We start from the raw sequence: 12,205 nt of genomic DNA on the forward strand, positions 1-12,205 counted from the left end.
GTTTTTTGATTGGAGGCAGGAGTGAGCTCTACTGGCATCTAGTGTGTAGAGGCCAGGGATGCTGCTCAACATGCTACAATACCCAAGACAGTTCCCCACACAAAGAATCACTGGGTCCCCAAAGTCAATAGTGCAAGGTTAAGAAACCCTGTGTTAGAACATAGGTCTATAACCAAGGGGACCCTTGAGTCCTCGAGGCCCCGTAGGATTGCTGGAGCAAACCAGGAGTTCAAGAAAAACTCACCTGTCATCACATTTCTTTCCACAGCTGAGCTCTGTCCGGGAGGCCCAGTTACAGCGGCTGGAGGCTGTGGGCCAGGGAGCAGGGAGCGAGGCCCAGTGCTCAGGATGGCCAGGCAGCAGCCACCGCCCTGGGTCCACACAGCCTTCCTCTTCTGCCTGCTCAGCCTCACCGGGGCCATCGAGATTCCTATGGATCGTGAGTCCTGCGCTGTCCTCTTCTATTCTCCTGATTTGTGGCAGAGGGATTGGAGGGTAGGGAAGGTCAGGGGAGAGTGAAGACCATTCAAAGAAGTTTGGGGATGGGAAAGCAGTGGCTTCTGGATTCAGAGCTGGGTTTCCCTCCAAAGAATCGATGCAGGTAGCCTCATAGTTGGGGACCTGAGACCTTGAGTCGCAGTGCCGTCTCTCAGGGCCATGGCTGCGAGGATGGCTGCCTGGAGCCTGCTGAGTGGGACCGGAGCCGGCAGAGTTTGGAAGTCGGAGTGTCACTGGGAAGTTCTTCCCTCCACACCCCTCCCTCGGCCCTCCGTCGACTTGACTTACCTATCGAAGTGGAGTTTCCAGGGGCCGAGCGTGGTGGACAGCTCTTATTTGCCTTTCTCATATGTCCAGGTCCTCTTGACTGAAGTGATGAGGAGGACAGATGGCCTGGGAGGGTTGAGAAGGAGATTACTTTTGCAAAAGACTGTGACTAAATGAGACATTAAAATAGAGCCCCATTATAATGTCACCGTGGGAGAACCAGGCATGGATTCCTTCTGTTTCTTTTCAACTTTCCCATGGTAAAGTTGAAAAGTAAAATCCATGGCATCTGTTCACCATGGTGGGGGAATTATTCGGCCATCAGGATCATAAAGTAAAGCTTAAAATGCTGATCTAACAGCCATGTCTCCAGCAATCGTATCTGGTGTTGCATTCGTAAATGGCCCATTGACTGGCAGCCATGCTCCTTGGCTCTGCATTTAGTTGTGTACCACCTTTGCCACAATTCTGACACTTCTGCCAGAAAGTCTTGGCATCCCGGTGCTATGATGTAGACATACCACCTCTGTCCCCTGTTCCCTGCTTCTAGGAATAGATGGGGCCCACGTGATGCCAGCGATGACTTGGGCTCTCTCCAGGTGACAGGTGTCTGGGGAGGGGTGAGAGAGTGATATAGCCTCCAAGAAGTCCCCACTGAGCTCTCCAAAACCAGCCCCTGGGGCCTGGAATTAGCACAGCTTGGAGAAGAGTTGCAGGTATCTCTGCTCCCCGTCCCCGACTTCGCCAGTAATAGTTGCTCAGAGCAGTGGGTGCTTCTGGACGGAGAAGGCCAGGAGAAACTCTCAGTTGGACCCTGAGTAAGATGGACAAGGTCCCTACTGCCCTCCCTATGGCCCCAACGTGTGTATGTGTGTACCTGTGTACGTGTGTGTGTGTGCGCGCGCACTCGCACGCACGCACTTAGGGAGGGAGGGAGAGGGGAGTTGTAAAGGGGACTGTTCCCATGGAGACCGTCTGCGCTGCTGGCTCAAGGATAGTTTCTCATTAACAGTCCCAGGCAGATAGCCTAACAAGAAGCATGATAAGGCCTCGTCCTTGGAGAGGAGAGGGGCTGCAGAGGAAATTGCGTTATGAAGGAAGTGGTGAAGGCTCATTCCTCTTCTGCCGCTTCTCCTCACTCACTCACCTGCCACTTTGATCCCCGGGGCTGGTGGGTGAGGGGTTCCTGCAAGGTGAACCTGTAAACAGATGGCTTTGATGTCTGTGTTAGGAATCTGGAGTCCTAAAGCTCAGCCGTGCCCCGGGCAGGACCCCCGCAGTCAGTCTCTCCAGAGCACCGCCTGTGGGCCAGAGAGCTGCCAGGACCCTGAGGAGGGTCTGCAGGACCCCTTCCCATGTGTTCACGGGAACTCAGGTCCCTACTTGCTCAAGGTCACACAGCAAACGGGTGATGGACTCATGGAAAGAACCCAGGCCTCTTGGATCCCCGGTCTGGCACGACATGCCACACCCCTACCTCTGGTAATCTGCCCCCTTTTAGCTCCTCTTGGAGCCCCCATTATTCTCCCTGGAACAGCAGCTGCCGTGTGCTTAATAGAGAGCTAAGAGCTTTCCAGGCATCATCTCCCATGATTGTCACAGCGAATCCATGAAGTAGGTATTATCCTTAGCTGACAGGTTAGACATCTGAGGAGCAGAGAAACAAAGCTGTTTTCTCCTGCTCATAGTGGCGGGGCCAGTGTTCCTCTGAAGGAAGAGGTGAGTCCTTCTGCAAAGCCACTCCCAGTGCCCTGGGCTGTGCACTCCTGCTGCCGCTGCTGGAGCCTGCCTCATACATACTTGTGCCTCCCTGGTTGCTGCAGGCACAGTGGCCGTGGCGACGTCTCCAGACTGAGTCTACAAAAGCTGAATGCAAGGCAAGAGCGAGGCAAGCCCTTCAGAGAATACCCGGTTGCCATGGGAAGAAGTCCTCTTCAGCCAGGATTTTCCCTCCCCCTGGGCCCAGGATAGACGCCCCCCAGATTATCTGAGCCCATCCTTCCGTCTCACCCTGGGCTGAGCCCCAGTGGAATGGGCTGGGGAAAGATCGGGCTTTCTCCCCTCCACCCCCAGCTTTATTGAGATATTATTGACATATATGTCAATTTAAGGTGTACAGCTCGATGATTTGATGCACATATACAGTAGGAAATGGTCACCAGAATAGGGTGAGTTAACACATCCATCTCCTCACATAATTACCTTTTTGTGTGTGTGGTGATAACTTTGAAGATCTCTCATAACAATTTACAAGTATATAGTACAGTACAGTTAATTATAGTTGCCATGCTGTACATGAGATCCTCAGAACGTATCCATCTTGTAGCTGAAAGTTTGTGCCCTTTGGCCAGCATCCCCCTACTTCCCCCACCCCCGGCCCCTGGCAACCACCATCCTACTCCCTATTTCTTTCAGTTTGACTTTTTTAGATTCTACATATAAGTGAGAACACACAGCATTTGTCTTTCTCTGTCTGACTTATTTTCACTTAGCATAATGACCTCAGGGTCCATCCATGTTGTTGCAAAAGGCAGGAGAGGTACCTGCACCCCCATGTTCATGCAGCATTGCTCACAATAGCCAACGGGAACCACCTCAGATCAGGCACTCGTAACTTTCTCTGTGTGTTGGCTGGAAGGGACTGAGGGGCTCAGGCCAGAGGCTCCCCGGCCCGGCGTGCCCTCCACTCGCTTCCCCTTTGCGAGGGCGTCGTCTGTGCCTTAAGGACCAGGGCGCTGCTTCTGCCCTGGGGAGATTGGGTGCAGCAGGCTTCCTGGAACGGACCCCCGGGCTGAGGCACAATCCTTCATTGAACACTCGGCCTCCCGTTCCCACTGCTCTGCCAGCCGAGTCACATGTACCCCAACTCTCACCACCCCGAGCAGAACAGCATGACCTTTGGAAAAAGCAAAGGGTTGCCCCGTCCACCGGAGTGATTTTGCCAGAAAAGTGAGTCTGCTGGCAGCTTGCCCCTCCGTCTCTCTCCCCACATCAAAGAACTCGGCATTTTTCTCCTAGGAACCCACAGAGGAGGGCCCTGGGGTAGGAGAAACACTTCCTCCTCACTGTCATCCCGGGCAGTGAGGCTGCAGGACACCTCAGCAAAGCACACACACATACACACACACTCCATTCTCCAAGGGATGACTGCTTTGGTGGTAGATATCAGAGCCAGGGAAAGAAAAGTGGTTCATGAATAAAGAAACCTTGCAGACTGGGCAGGCATCGGCCTCACCCCCTGCAGAGACCATTGGAAGACTTTTCCTCCCCCTTGGAAGTCAAAAGAGCAAATTCATTCTCCACTTGACATCGTCATCCAGCAACTTCCATAGAAGGAGAGAGGGCAAGTGGTGTGACACGGGGGGCAAGGGCGTTCCCGGGACTAGATGGGTCGCCTTTGTCCCTAGGCAGGCTGTCCTCGCTGTCTTCTCCCTGTGGCGGCATGTCCTCTGGGTTGATTGTGTCCCTGTAATAAACGCCTTGGTAGCACCATGGTGGCTGCACATGTCATTGCCTCTTTAGGCAAGTAGTTTCTCAGGAGGCCCCCGGCCTGACTTCAGTGTGGGGCTGGGGACAGCATCCTGAGCGTCTCCCCTCCCCCAAGCTCTGTCCAAAGTGTCAAGGAGAACAGAGTGCCAAGACCCTACCAGACTAGCTCATCTCTCCGGCCAAGGATGGATTTGCAAAAAGAGCTCTCGACCAGCAGTGGGAGAGCTGATTCTCATTCCTATTCTGCAGCAAACTTCCTATGTGACCTTAACTGAGTGACTTCCCTTCCAAGAACCTGAGATTCCCTGGGCAACGTCTAGGGCTGTTTCCATTGAACTGGCCTTTATATAAAAGAGGCTGGAAGCCCATGTGGGCAAAGCAGATCCTTTGTCAGGCTTTCCATCCAGGGTGAGGCCAGAGTCCTCAAATGGATAGGAGGACCCAAGAGACGTCAACTGTGTCTTGAGTTGAAGAACCCAGGGGTCTGGGCTGGTTGTCAAAGGAGTAGGTCAGGTGTCAGCCCTGCTGCTCCGGACAATGGTCCCTTACCCCCAGCTCCCCCTCCCTGCCCAGCCCCACTGATTTTCCAGAATTACCTTTCTTGGGCCGTGGCAGGGGAATCATAGATGGGTGAAGATGCTGCAGTGGGGTGCTCCACAGAGCCTGTGTTCAGAAACCACAGATTTCTGCTGTTCCCCTGGACTTTTCTTTTCCTTTTTGTTTCCTGCCAGGGCTGCCCCAGGCACATGGTAAAGCAGATAAAATTTCTCTTCAGTGCCCGAACAGGCCACACAACCCTGGCCCAATGAAAGAATTGTTTTGAACCTCTCCATAAGCCTTACTCTCAACACTTTCACTTCCTGATAGCATGTGTAGCAGGGCCCTCATCCCTGCTACCCTCCGTCTCCCCTCTCTGTCTCCCTTCTCTCTCCTGTGGCTCCTGTTGCATCTCTTGGTCCCGTCTTAACTCTGCCTTCTCCAGGCCGCCCCCTCTCTGAGCCCCTAAACTCCCCTTGCATAGCTCACTGCGGTCAAGTCAGAAAGCTTTGAGGTCACCGTGGCTCAGCCTTCCGCCAGGAAGCGATCACTCGGAAAAGGTCAGCTCACAACACCGGCAGTGTCTGACATCCCCACCAGCGTGAAATAAGAATGGCATAAAGTAATATAATCATGTAATAATATATTATATAATTGTAAGGGAAAAAGTTATAGCAACACATGTTCTCTTTTCTGCAGACAAATTTTAACCAAGCCCTTCTCCCCCCCAAGAGTATACCCTCTAAAACCTCTGAAACCTTGCTATTCAAAGTGTGGTCCACAGACCACCAGCACCGGCATCACCTGGCTGCTTGTCAAAAAGGCAGAAGCTCAGACCCCGCCCAGACCTACTGAGTCAGAACCTGCATTTTAACCAGACCCCCCTGCAAGGTGATTCTCATGCTTCTCAAAGTGTGAGAAGCCCAAACCCCAAACATGCGCACACCTGTACATGATCACATGCACATCTCAGGTGAGCGCCGGGGGAAGTTTGTGCCACCCGCCTCTTTACCCTCTTTGTAAAAAGCACAGAAAGGAGCGGTGGGCTCTGCTTCATCCCCAGAGTCTTTCAGAAGCAGAGTTTCCATAGAACAATGTACTTCTGCCATGAGCAGACGACAGTAATTCATCCGTCCCTCGAGTTTTCCAAAGGATGGCAAAGGAGGAGACCATGAGGAGAGAAGGTGCTTTCAGGTGTGAAAGAGAAGAAGGTGTAGAGGGAGGAGTGAGGCCTGTGGACCTGGCTGGGCCCTCGGGCTTCCCCCTGTAGCGGTGGTTCAGATCCACTCCTTCCCTGGTGCCCCCAGCCTCACCCTTGCACCCTTGGCTAAGGAACCCGCTTTTCTCGGGGGCACCTGGAGATGACAGGCTGCATCTTCGGACCCCAGCCTCTTCTGAGCAACATTGCCACTCCTGATGGGAGACATCCCTGGAGACGTCATCGTTTGGTCAGAAGGTGGTCATTCTGCTCAACTGCGCAGTCTGGTCTCCTGGGGGAGGCATCACCTTCTCCGTGAAGCACTTGCCGGGTCTGTCCCCACCCCTGTTTGGCTATTCATGGAGTTCCGCAGCTGGGAGGAGACAGCCCCGCACACTGCCCTCCCCAGGCCTGCCTCGCCCTCTCCCTGTATGCTGGGGTGTGAGGCCGCCTGGGCGATCAGTCGTGTCCGACCACAGATAACCGATAACCGTTGTCTTCTTTTCTCCCCCCTCACAATGCTAACCCATCGGGAACTAACAGCAAGCATTCAGAATGAGCGTAAGTCCCCTGGGTGCCTGTCTGCACTTGTGCCTCCGGGAGTTAGGAGGGCAGCAAGGAGGGGCGGGAAAAGGCCAGGGCGGAGATCCCTGGAGAGCTTTGGAGTCCGGGACTGGGAATGAGAGGAGCTGGCTCTTTAGCTGCAGACAAGTAAGTCCCTGGGAGGGCTTCTGGGGACCGAAGCGTCTTTCAGCTCCAGCCTCACCACAGTTTGGCCAACTGTTGACCCTCCAGGGCTCAGAAGGTTCTGGAAATGGCCGCTAGGTTCTGGAAATCGAGCAGCTTTTGGTTCCTTTATTCATTCAACAAACATTTGTCAGGAACTGTTGTACGCTAGGCATTGTACTAAGCACTGGAGCACAAGAATGAGTAAAACAAAAGCCTGGCCTTCAGTTTCTCACAACGATATTATGAGATCTTAAAGGGATTCTTCTTATGCTTAGTCCTTGACACACACCCCCTTTCCTGCAGCCCCGTTTAAGGAGCTGGGTCTCTGTTCAACCCCCCCCCCCCCGCTTGCCTGCTTGTCTGTGTGGCTCCGGAAGCTCTTAATTTCAGCCGTTCCCCAAGGGCAGGTCCCTGCAGCCCTGACTGCCCACTGTGTGTGCTGTTGCAGTGTCCCAGCCCCCAACCATCACCAAGCAGTCAGTGAAGGAGCACATCGTGGATCCCCGTGATAACATCTTGATTGAGTGTGAAGCAAAAGGGAACCCTGCCCCCAGGTGAGTGTACTGGCAGGTAAATCCAAGCTGGGTGGAGGGGAAGGGGCCTGCGAACAGGGCATTTAAACCGTCCCCTTCCCCCTGGATCTGATGGTAGGTGAAGCAGCTGAGAAATTAACTGTATCCATTCAAAGAATGTCCATTAGGCACCCACGAGGTAGAAGGTACAGTCTGGATAGCCAGGAAATTGAGATGACGAGGGCGCTGGGGGCCAGGAAACTCAACTGGCTTAAGTTCACACCACAAAGCCAGGACTAGGTATTAAGTTTTCCGACTTTGGGTCAAACATTCTTCCCACTGCCTATGTTCCCAGCATCCACCCCATGCTTAGGTTATAGGAAGTTCGCCTTCAAGCTAACTTGAGTCTTTCATTCTGAGCTCGTCTCTGCTTATTTACGTGCACAGCAGGATCACATGAGATGTCAGCAGACATGAGTTGCAAGCCTGCTGTACCGGGCTCTGTGTTAGATGTTCCTCACGCTGTCTGTTCAACCACCTCACTGCCGTTTGGGGGAACGACTCATGTCCTGGTGAAGAGGCAGTAAAGTGGAGGCACAGAGATGTGAAGTACCTAATCCCAGGCCTCTGACTGCCCAGGCCAGGTTCGTTTCTACCAAGTGATAAGCATCGGTGATAAGGATGCACTACGCGTCCACCATCTTCAAAACAGCATCCACAGGCCGGAGCTTTCAGGAGCCTCATGCTGGATTCAGACCCAGACGTGACAGGCCCCCACGTAGAGTGTGTCTGTCAGCAGGAGAAATGAGGCGAGTGGAGCCTGCCTCAGGTGTGTGGCGTCCTGCTTCTGCCTCCCTCCCCGGTGTGCCTGAGATGGTCTGGCCCAGAGCTGTGAGCCTGGGAGCAAGCAGGGCCTCTCTTGCCCATGACGGGAGAAGCAGGAGTCACCCTGAAAAGTCAGGCAGGGCACTGGTGACCTTGCTCCTGAGGTTTGGTCTTTCTTCCACGGTCCTTCGCAGGAACAATGACTCTGAGACACTGAGCAGCCACTATTGCTCCTGCTTCTTTTACTTAAGTCCTGGGCAGCTGCAGACACACGTCCCCCCAGGAGAAGCAGAGGGATGTTCTAGTCTCTCCACCCCGGGGCTCAGTTTTATTAAGGCTGCCCTTTCTTTCAAAATTGCTCCTCCCGAAATGTACAGCCACCGTTTTATAATCTGCATCCACTGAGCAGCGGCATAGGTAACCCGGGCCATTTCGATTATCAAGTAAAAGACACAGGAGGAACAGGGCCGGCCCTCGCTGATGTGTTCCGGTCAGGGGGAATAGGAATTTGGGTTTGCATTCCTAGTCGGAGGTTGGGAGTGCTTGGGGGTGGAAGTAGCAGCTGACTCTGGATTTTAAAAACTCAAAATTGCTGCCTACTCCTCTAAAGAGCACAGTCCCCCAGGGGCTACTTGGTATCTATCACTTAGAGCCATGACTCCCAGCCTGGGTTGGGTAAAACTACTAATGTCAGGGACCTGCCCCAGGGGTTCACCTGGGTGGGACCCGGGTCTTGGCATTTTATCAGGCATTCTAGCAGGTCCTGCTACTCAGCCAGGGCTGGGACCCATTGGTCTGGAGGAACAGTTATGGGCCTGAGTCAGAGTCTAGGGCCCTGAGATTCTGACCTGGAGCTCAGAGCCTGGAGCCCACCCTGCTACTCTTCGCTGTCCCTGCCCACCCCCCTCCAACCCACCCCCTTCATTGTCCACAGCTTCCACTGGACTCGCAACAGTAGGTTCTTCAACATCGCCAAGGACCCCCGGGTGTCGATGAGGAGGAGGTCTGGTACCCTGGTGATCGACTTCCGCAGTGGCGGGCGGCCAGAGGAGTATGAGGGGGAATACCAGTGTTTTGCCCGCAACAAGTTTGGCACGGCCCTGTCCAATAGGATCCGCCTGCAGGTGTCCAGTGAGTGCATGGGGCGGGCCCAGGATGCCCTGGGTCAGTGGAGGGCAGGGCATGGAGGGTCATTCCAGAAGGGTTGCCCCACCCTTGTCCTGCAGGTACCTTGGTGCCCCACGTGTCCTGCTTGCTTTTCTGCCTCTGATCAGGGGTTCACCTCCCCCAACTCAAAAAGATTCCTTGGAAAAGAAGTTTCCAAACCGGTCGTGAACAACTTCACTGGCCACTCCAGGCGCAGGGCGGGGAAGGAGAAGAGGCTTTAAGGATGTGCATCCATTCAGTCAGATGAAATAGGCCTCTCCCGCCCCTCAAGGGCTGCGCCTCGCTTGGACTCACAGGACCCGTTCCTCTCTCATGCCTCCCATTTCCTCCTCTCTTTGCCCTCCTTGCGTGCCATCCTCTAACCCTGCTCCTTGCCCCAGCCAGCCATCACCCTCATCACATCCTCCTTTGTCTGTTTCTCCCTAGAATCTCCTCTGTGGCCCAAGGAAAACCTAGACCCTGTCGTCGTTCAAGAAGGTGCTCCCTTGACGCTCCAGTGCAACCCCCCACCTGGACTTCCGTCCCCAGTCATCTTCTGGATGAGCAGCTGTAAGTCTTGGGGGCCTGGTGTTTTATTTCTCTTTTAACCTTAGGGAGTGTTAAATGGGGAGGCGTCTTCCCAAGGCTAGACGACCTTGACTTGTGAGAAGCAGATATAAGGTGGCCATGTGGCAGAGGACACTGGCTTTGCAGAGAGAGGTTGCTAGGGCTCACTTTTTAGCCTGGCTGCTATTAGCTGTGTGATCTTGAACAAGCTGCTTAACATCTCTGGGCCTCAGTTTCCTCCTCTGGAAAAAATAGGCCTGGTAATCGTACTTATCTAATAGAATTATTGTAAGGATAAATGAGTTAATACATCCAAAGTGCTTAGAACAGGGCCAGACACACAATAAGTGCTCAGTAATATTTGTGAGGATTAAAAAGAGGAAGAGCAAAAGGAATGGGACGGAGGAGAAACTGGTTTTCAGTCGGCCAATTGAACGCAGGTTGAAACCAAGCCTCCTCTTTCAGTCTTTGGTGCGTCTGGATTTACTCTGATTCACTCTTCTTGTAGGACAGAAGCGGGATTCAGGAATGAAACTTCTGATAAAGGAGTGATGGGGAGACAGGATGTTTGGAGTCGGGGACAGAGTACATCATTCAGAGCTTGTCCTGGCTCAGTTTTGGACAGAGGCTCACTTAACTGCTCTGGACCGCTGTTTATTCCTGTGTTTTCAGTCAAATAAAGGGAGAGGGCATTATGAAGATGGATAGAAGACTGCTATCTATCTGAGCATCACCCTGGCTTCCTTCCTCCCTCCCTCCCTTCCTGAATACCTCCCATCCCCTCCTTCCCCTCCTTCCCCTCCTCCTTCCCTATCTATCCATCCTTTCATCAATCTATAGATACTCCTCCCTGTCACCCATCATTCTCTCCATCCCTGAATTTCTTTTTTAATATTTATTTTATTTATTTGGCTGCGCCGGGTCTTAGTTTTGCGGCATGTGGGCTCTAGTTTCCTGACCAGGGATCGAACCTGGGTCCCCTGCACTGGGAGTGTGGAGTCCTAGCCACTGGACCACCAGGGAAGTCCCCATCTCTGAATTCTTATTAGCCTGCTTCCGAAAGAGGCTGCTTTCAATTGTTTTGCGAGGTGAGGATGGCTTTGTGCTCAATCATTGTCCCTGCCTTGCCTCATCACCGTGAGTATATGTGGGCGACAGGCTGGAGGGTTGGTTTGTTAGCTAACAGTTCAGACTCTCCTCTCATCCCCCGCCATCACACCAAGTTGTGTCCGTGCTACCTCCTGAGCAAATCTCATGGGCCTCCTCTTTCCATCCTCTCTAGCATCTACCCAGCACAGGCCACCATCGGCTTTTCCCTGGGTTAAAGTAGTCATCTGTACCTGGCCTCCCCTGTCTTTCTAAAAATGTAAAACTGATTCATTCATGCTCAGAGTCCTTCACTGCCTCCTCATCACTTCCCATAAAGTCCAGACCCCTTTCCCTGGCACACGGCTCCTGATGTGGTCCCCTCTGACTCTCCAGCCCTTCCCCTACCCCCTGCCTCTCCCCACCCCCACTCCCCTGCTCAGGCTGTGGATTCTTAGCTTTAGCACACACTGTTCCTGCTGCTTAGAAACCACTTAGGTCCTTTCCCTTCTGCCTGGTAAATGTCATGCAGCCTTCAAGTGTCAGCTCAAACCCCAGAGTGGACTGGGTGCTCCTTCTCTCAGCTCATCCCCTTCTCATCTGGGGCTTCCCACGCACCACACTGCATTGCATTTATCTGCTGTCTCTTCTACTAGACCGAAGGTGCTTTGAGGGTAGGAACTGTCTTTCTTTTTTTTTTTTTTTTTTTTTTTTTTTTGCGGCACACGGGCCTCTCACTGTCGTGGCCTCTCCCGTTGCGGAGCACAGGCTCCGGACGCACAGGCTCAGCGACCATGGCTCACGGGCCCAGCCGCTCCGCAGCACGTGGGATCTTCCCGGATCGGGGCACAAACCCGTGTCGCCTGCATTGGCAGGCAGACTCTCAACCACTGCGCCACCAGGGAAGCCCGGAACTGTCTTTCTTATCTCTCTGTCTTTCAGCAGTGCCTAGCACAGTGCCTGACGCCTACAGTAAATCTTTGATAAATGAATTGAAAAGCTCAGCAGCCCATCATTGGAAAGTTGGCATCATTAACCTTTAAGAAATGCTTTAAGAAATGGTGACTTGATAAACAACAAGGTCCTACTGTATAGCACAGGGAACTATATTCAATACCTTATAATAACGTATAATGGAAAAAGAATCTGACAAAGTATTTTATATATATATATATAAATAAACGGAATCACTTTGCTGTATACCTGAAAGTAGCACAACATTGTAAAATAAATAAATAAATAAAATAGAGCCACTTTTCAAGAGAAAAAAAAAAAGAAATGGTGACTTGAGAAACAATCATCAGGGATGAGAACGAGATACCTGTGAGTCGTCAGCCTTATTAAGTATATT

At 52.7% G+C, this 12,205-nt stretch overlaps 1 protein-coding gene across 1 annotated transcript in view; it reads left to right on the forward strand.

Annotated features, from left to right (window-relative positions):
• Positions 1 to 239: 239 nt before the first annotated feature.
• NFASC (neurofascin) overlaps positions 240 to 12,205 on the forward strand; it is a 76,885-nt gene continuing 64,919 nt past the window's right edge. The window contains exons 1-5 of the mRNA XM_089908345.1: positions 240 to 439; positions 6,533 to 6,550; positions 7,167 to 7,272; positions 8,990 to 9,186; positions 9,649 to 9,771. Coding sequence (XP_089764471.1) covers positions 349 to 439; positions 6,533 to 6,550; positions 7,167 to 7,272; positions 8,990 to 9,186; positions 9,649 to 9,771 — 535 coding nt within the window. The 5' untranslated portion in view covers positions 240 to 348. The remainder of the gene's footprint in view (positions 440 to 6,532; positions 6,551 to 7,166; positions 7,273 to 8,989; positions 9,187 to 9,648; positions 9,772 to 12,205) is intronic.

The sequence above is a fragment of the Delphinapterus leucas genome, chromosome 1 (genome assembly GCF_059928025.1).
Source record: "Delphinapterus leucas isolate spDelLeu-1000000601 "Yukka" chromosome 1, BTC_Dleu_Yukka2, whole genome shotgun sequence".
Taxonomy (NCBI): Eukaryota; Metazoa; Chordata; class Mammalia; order Artiodactyla; family Monodontidae; genus Delphinapterus; species Delphinapterus leucas.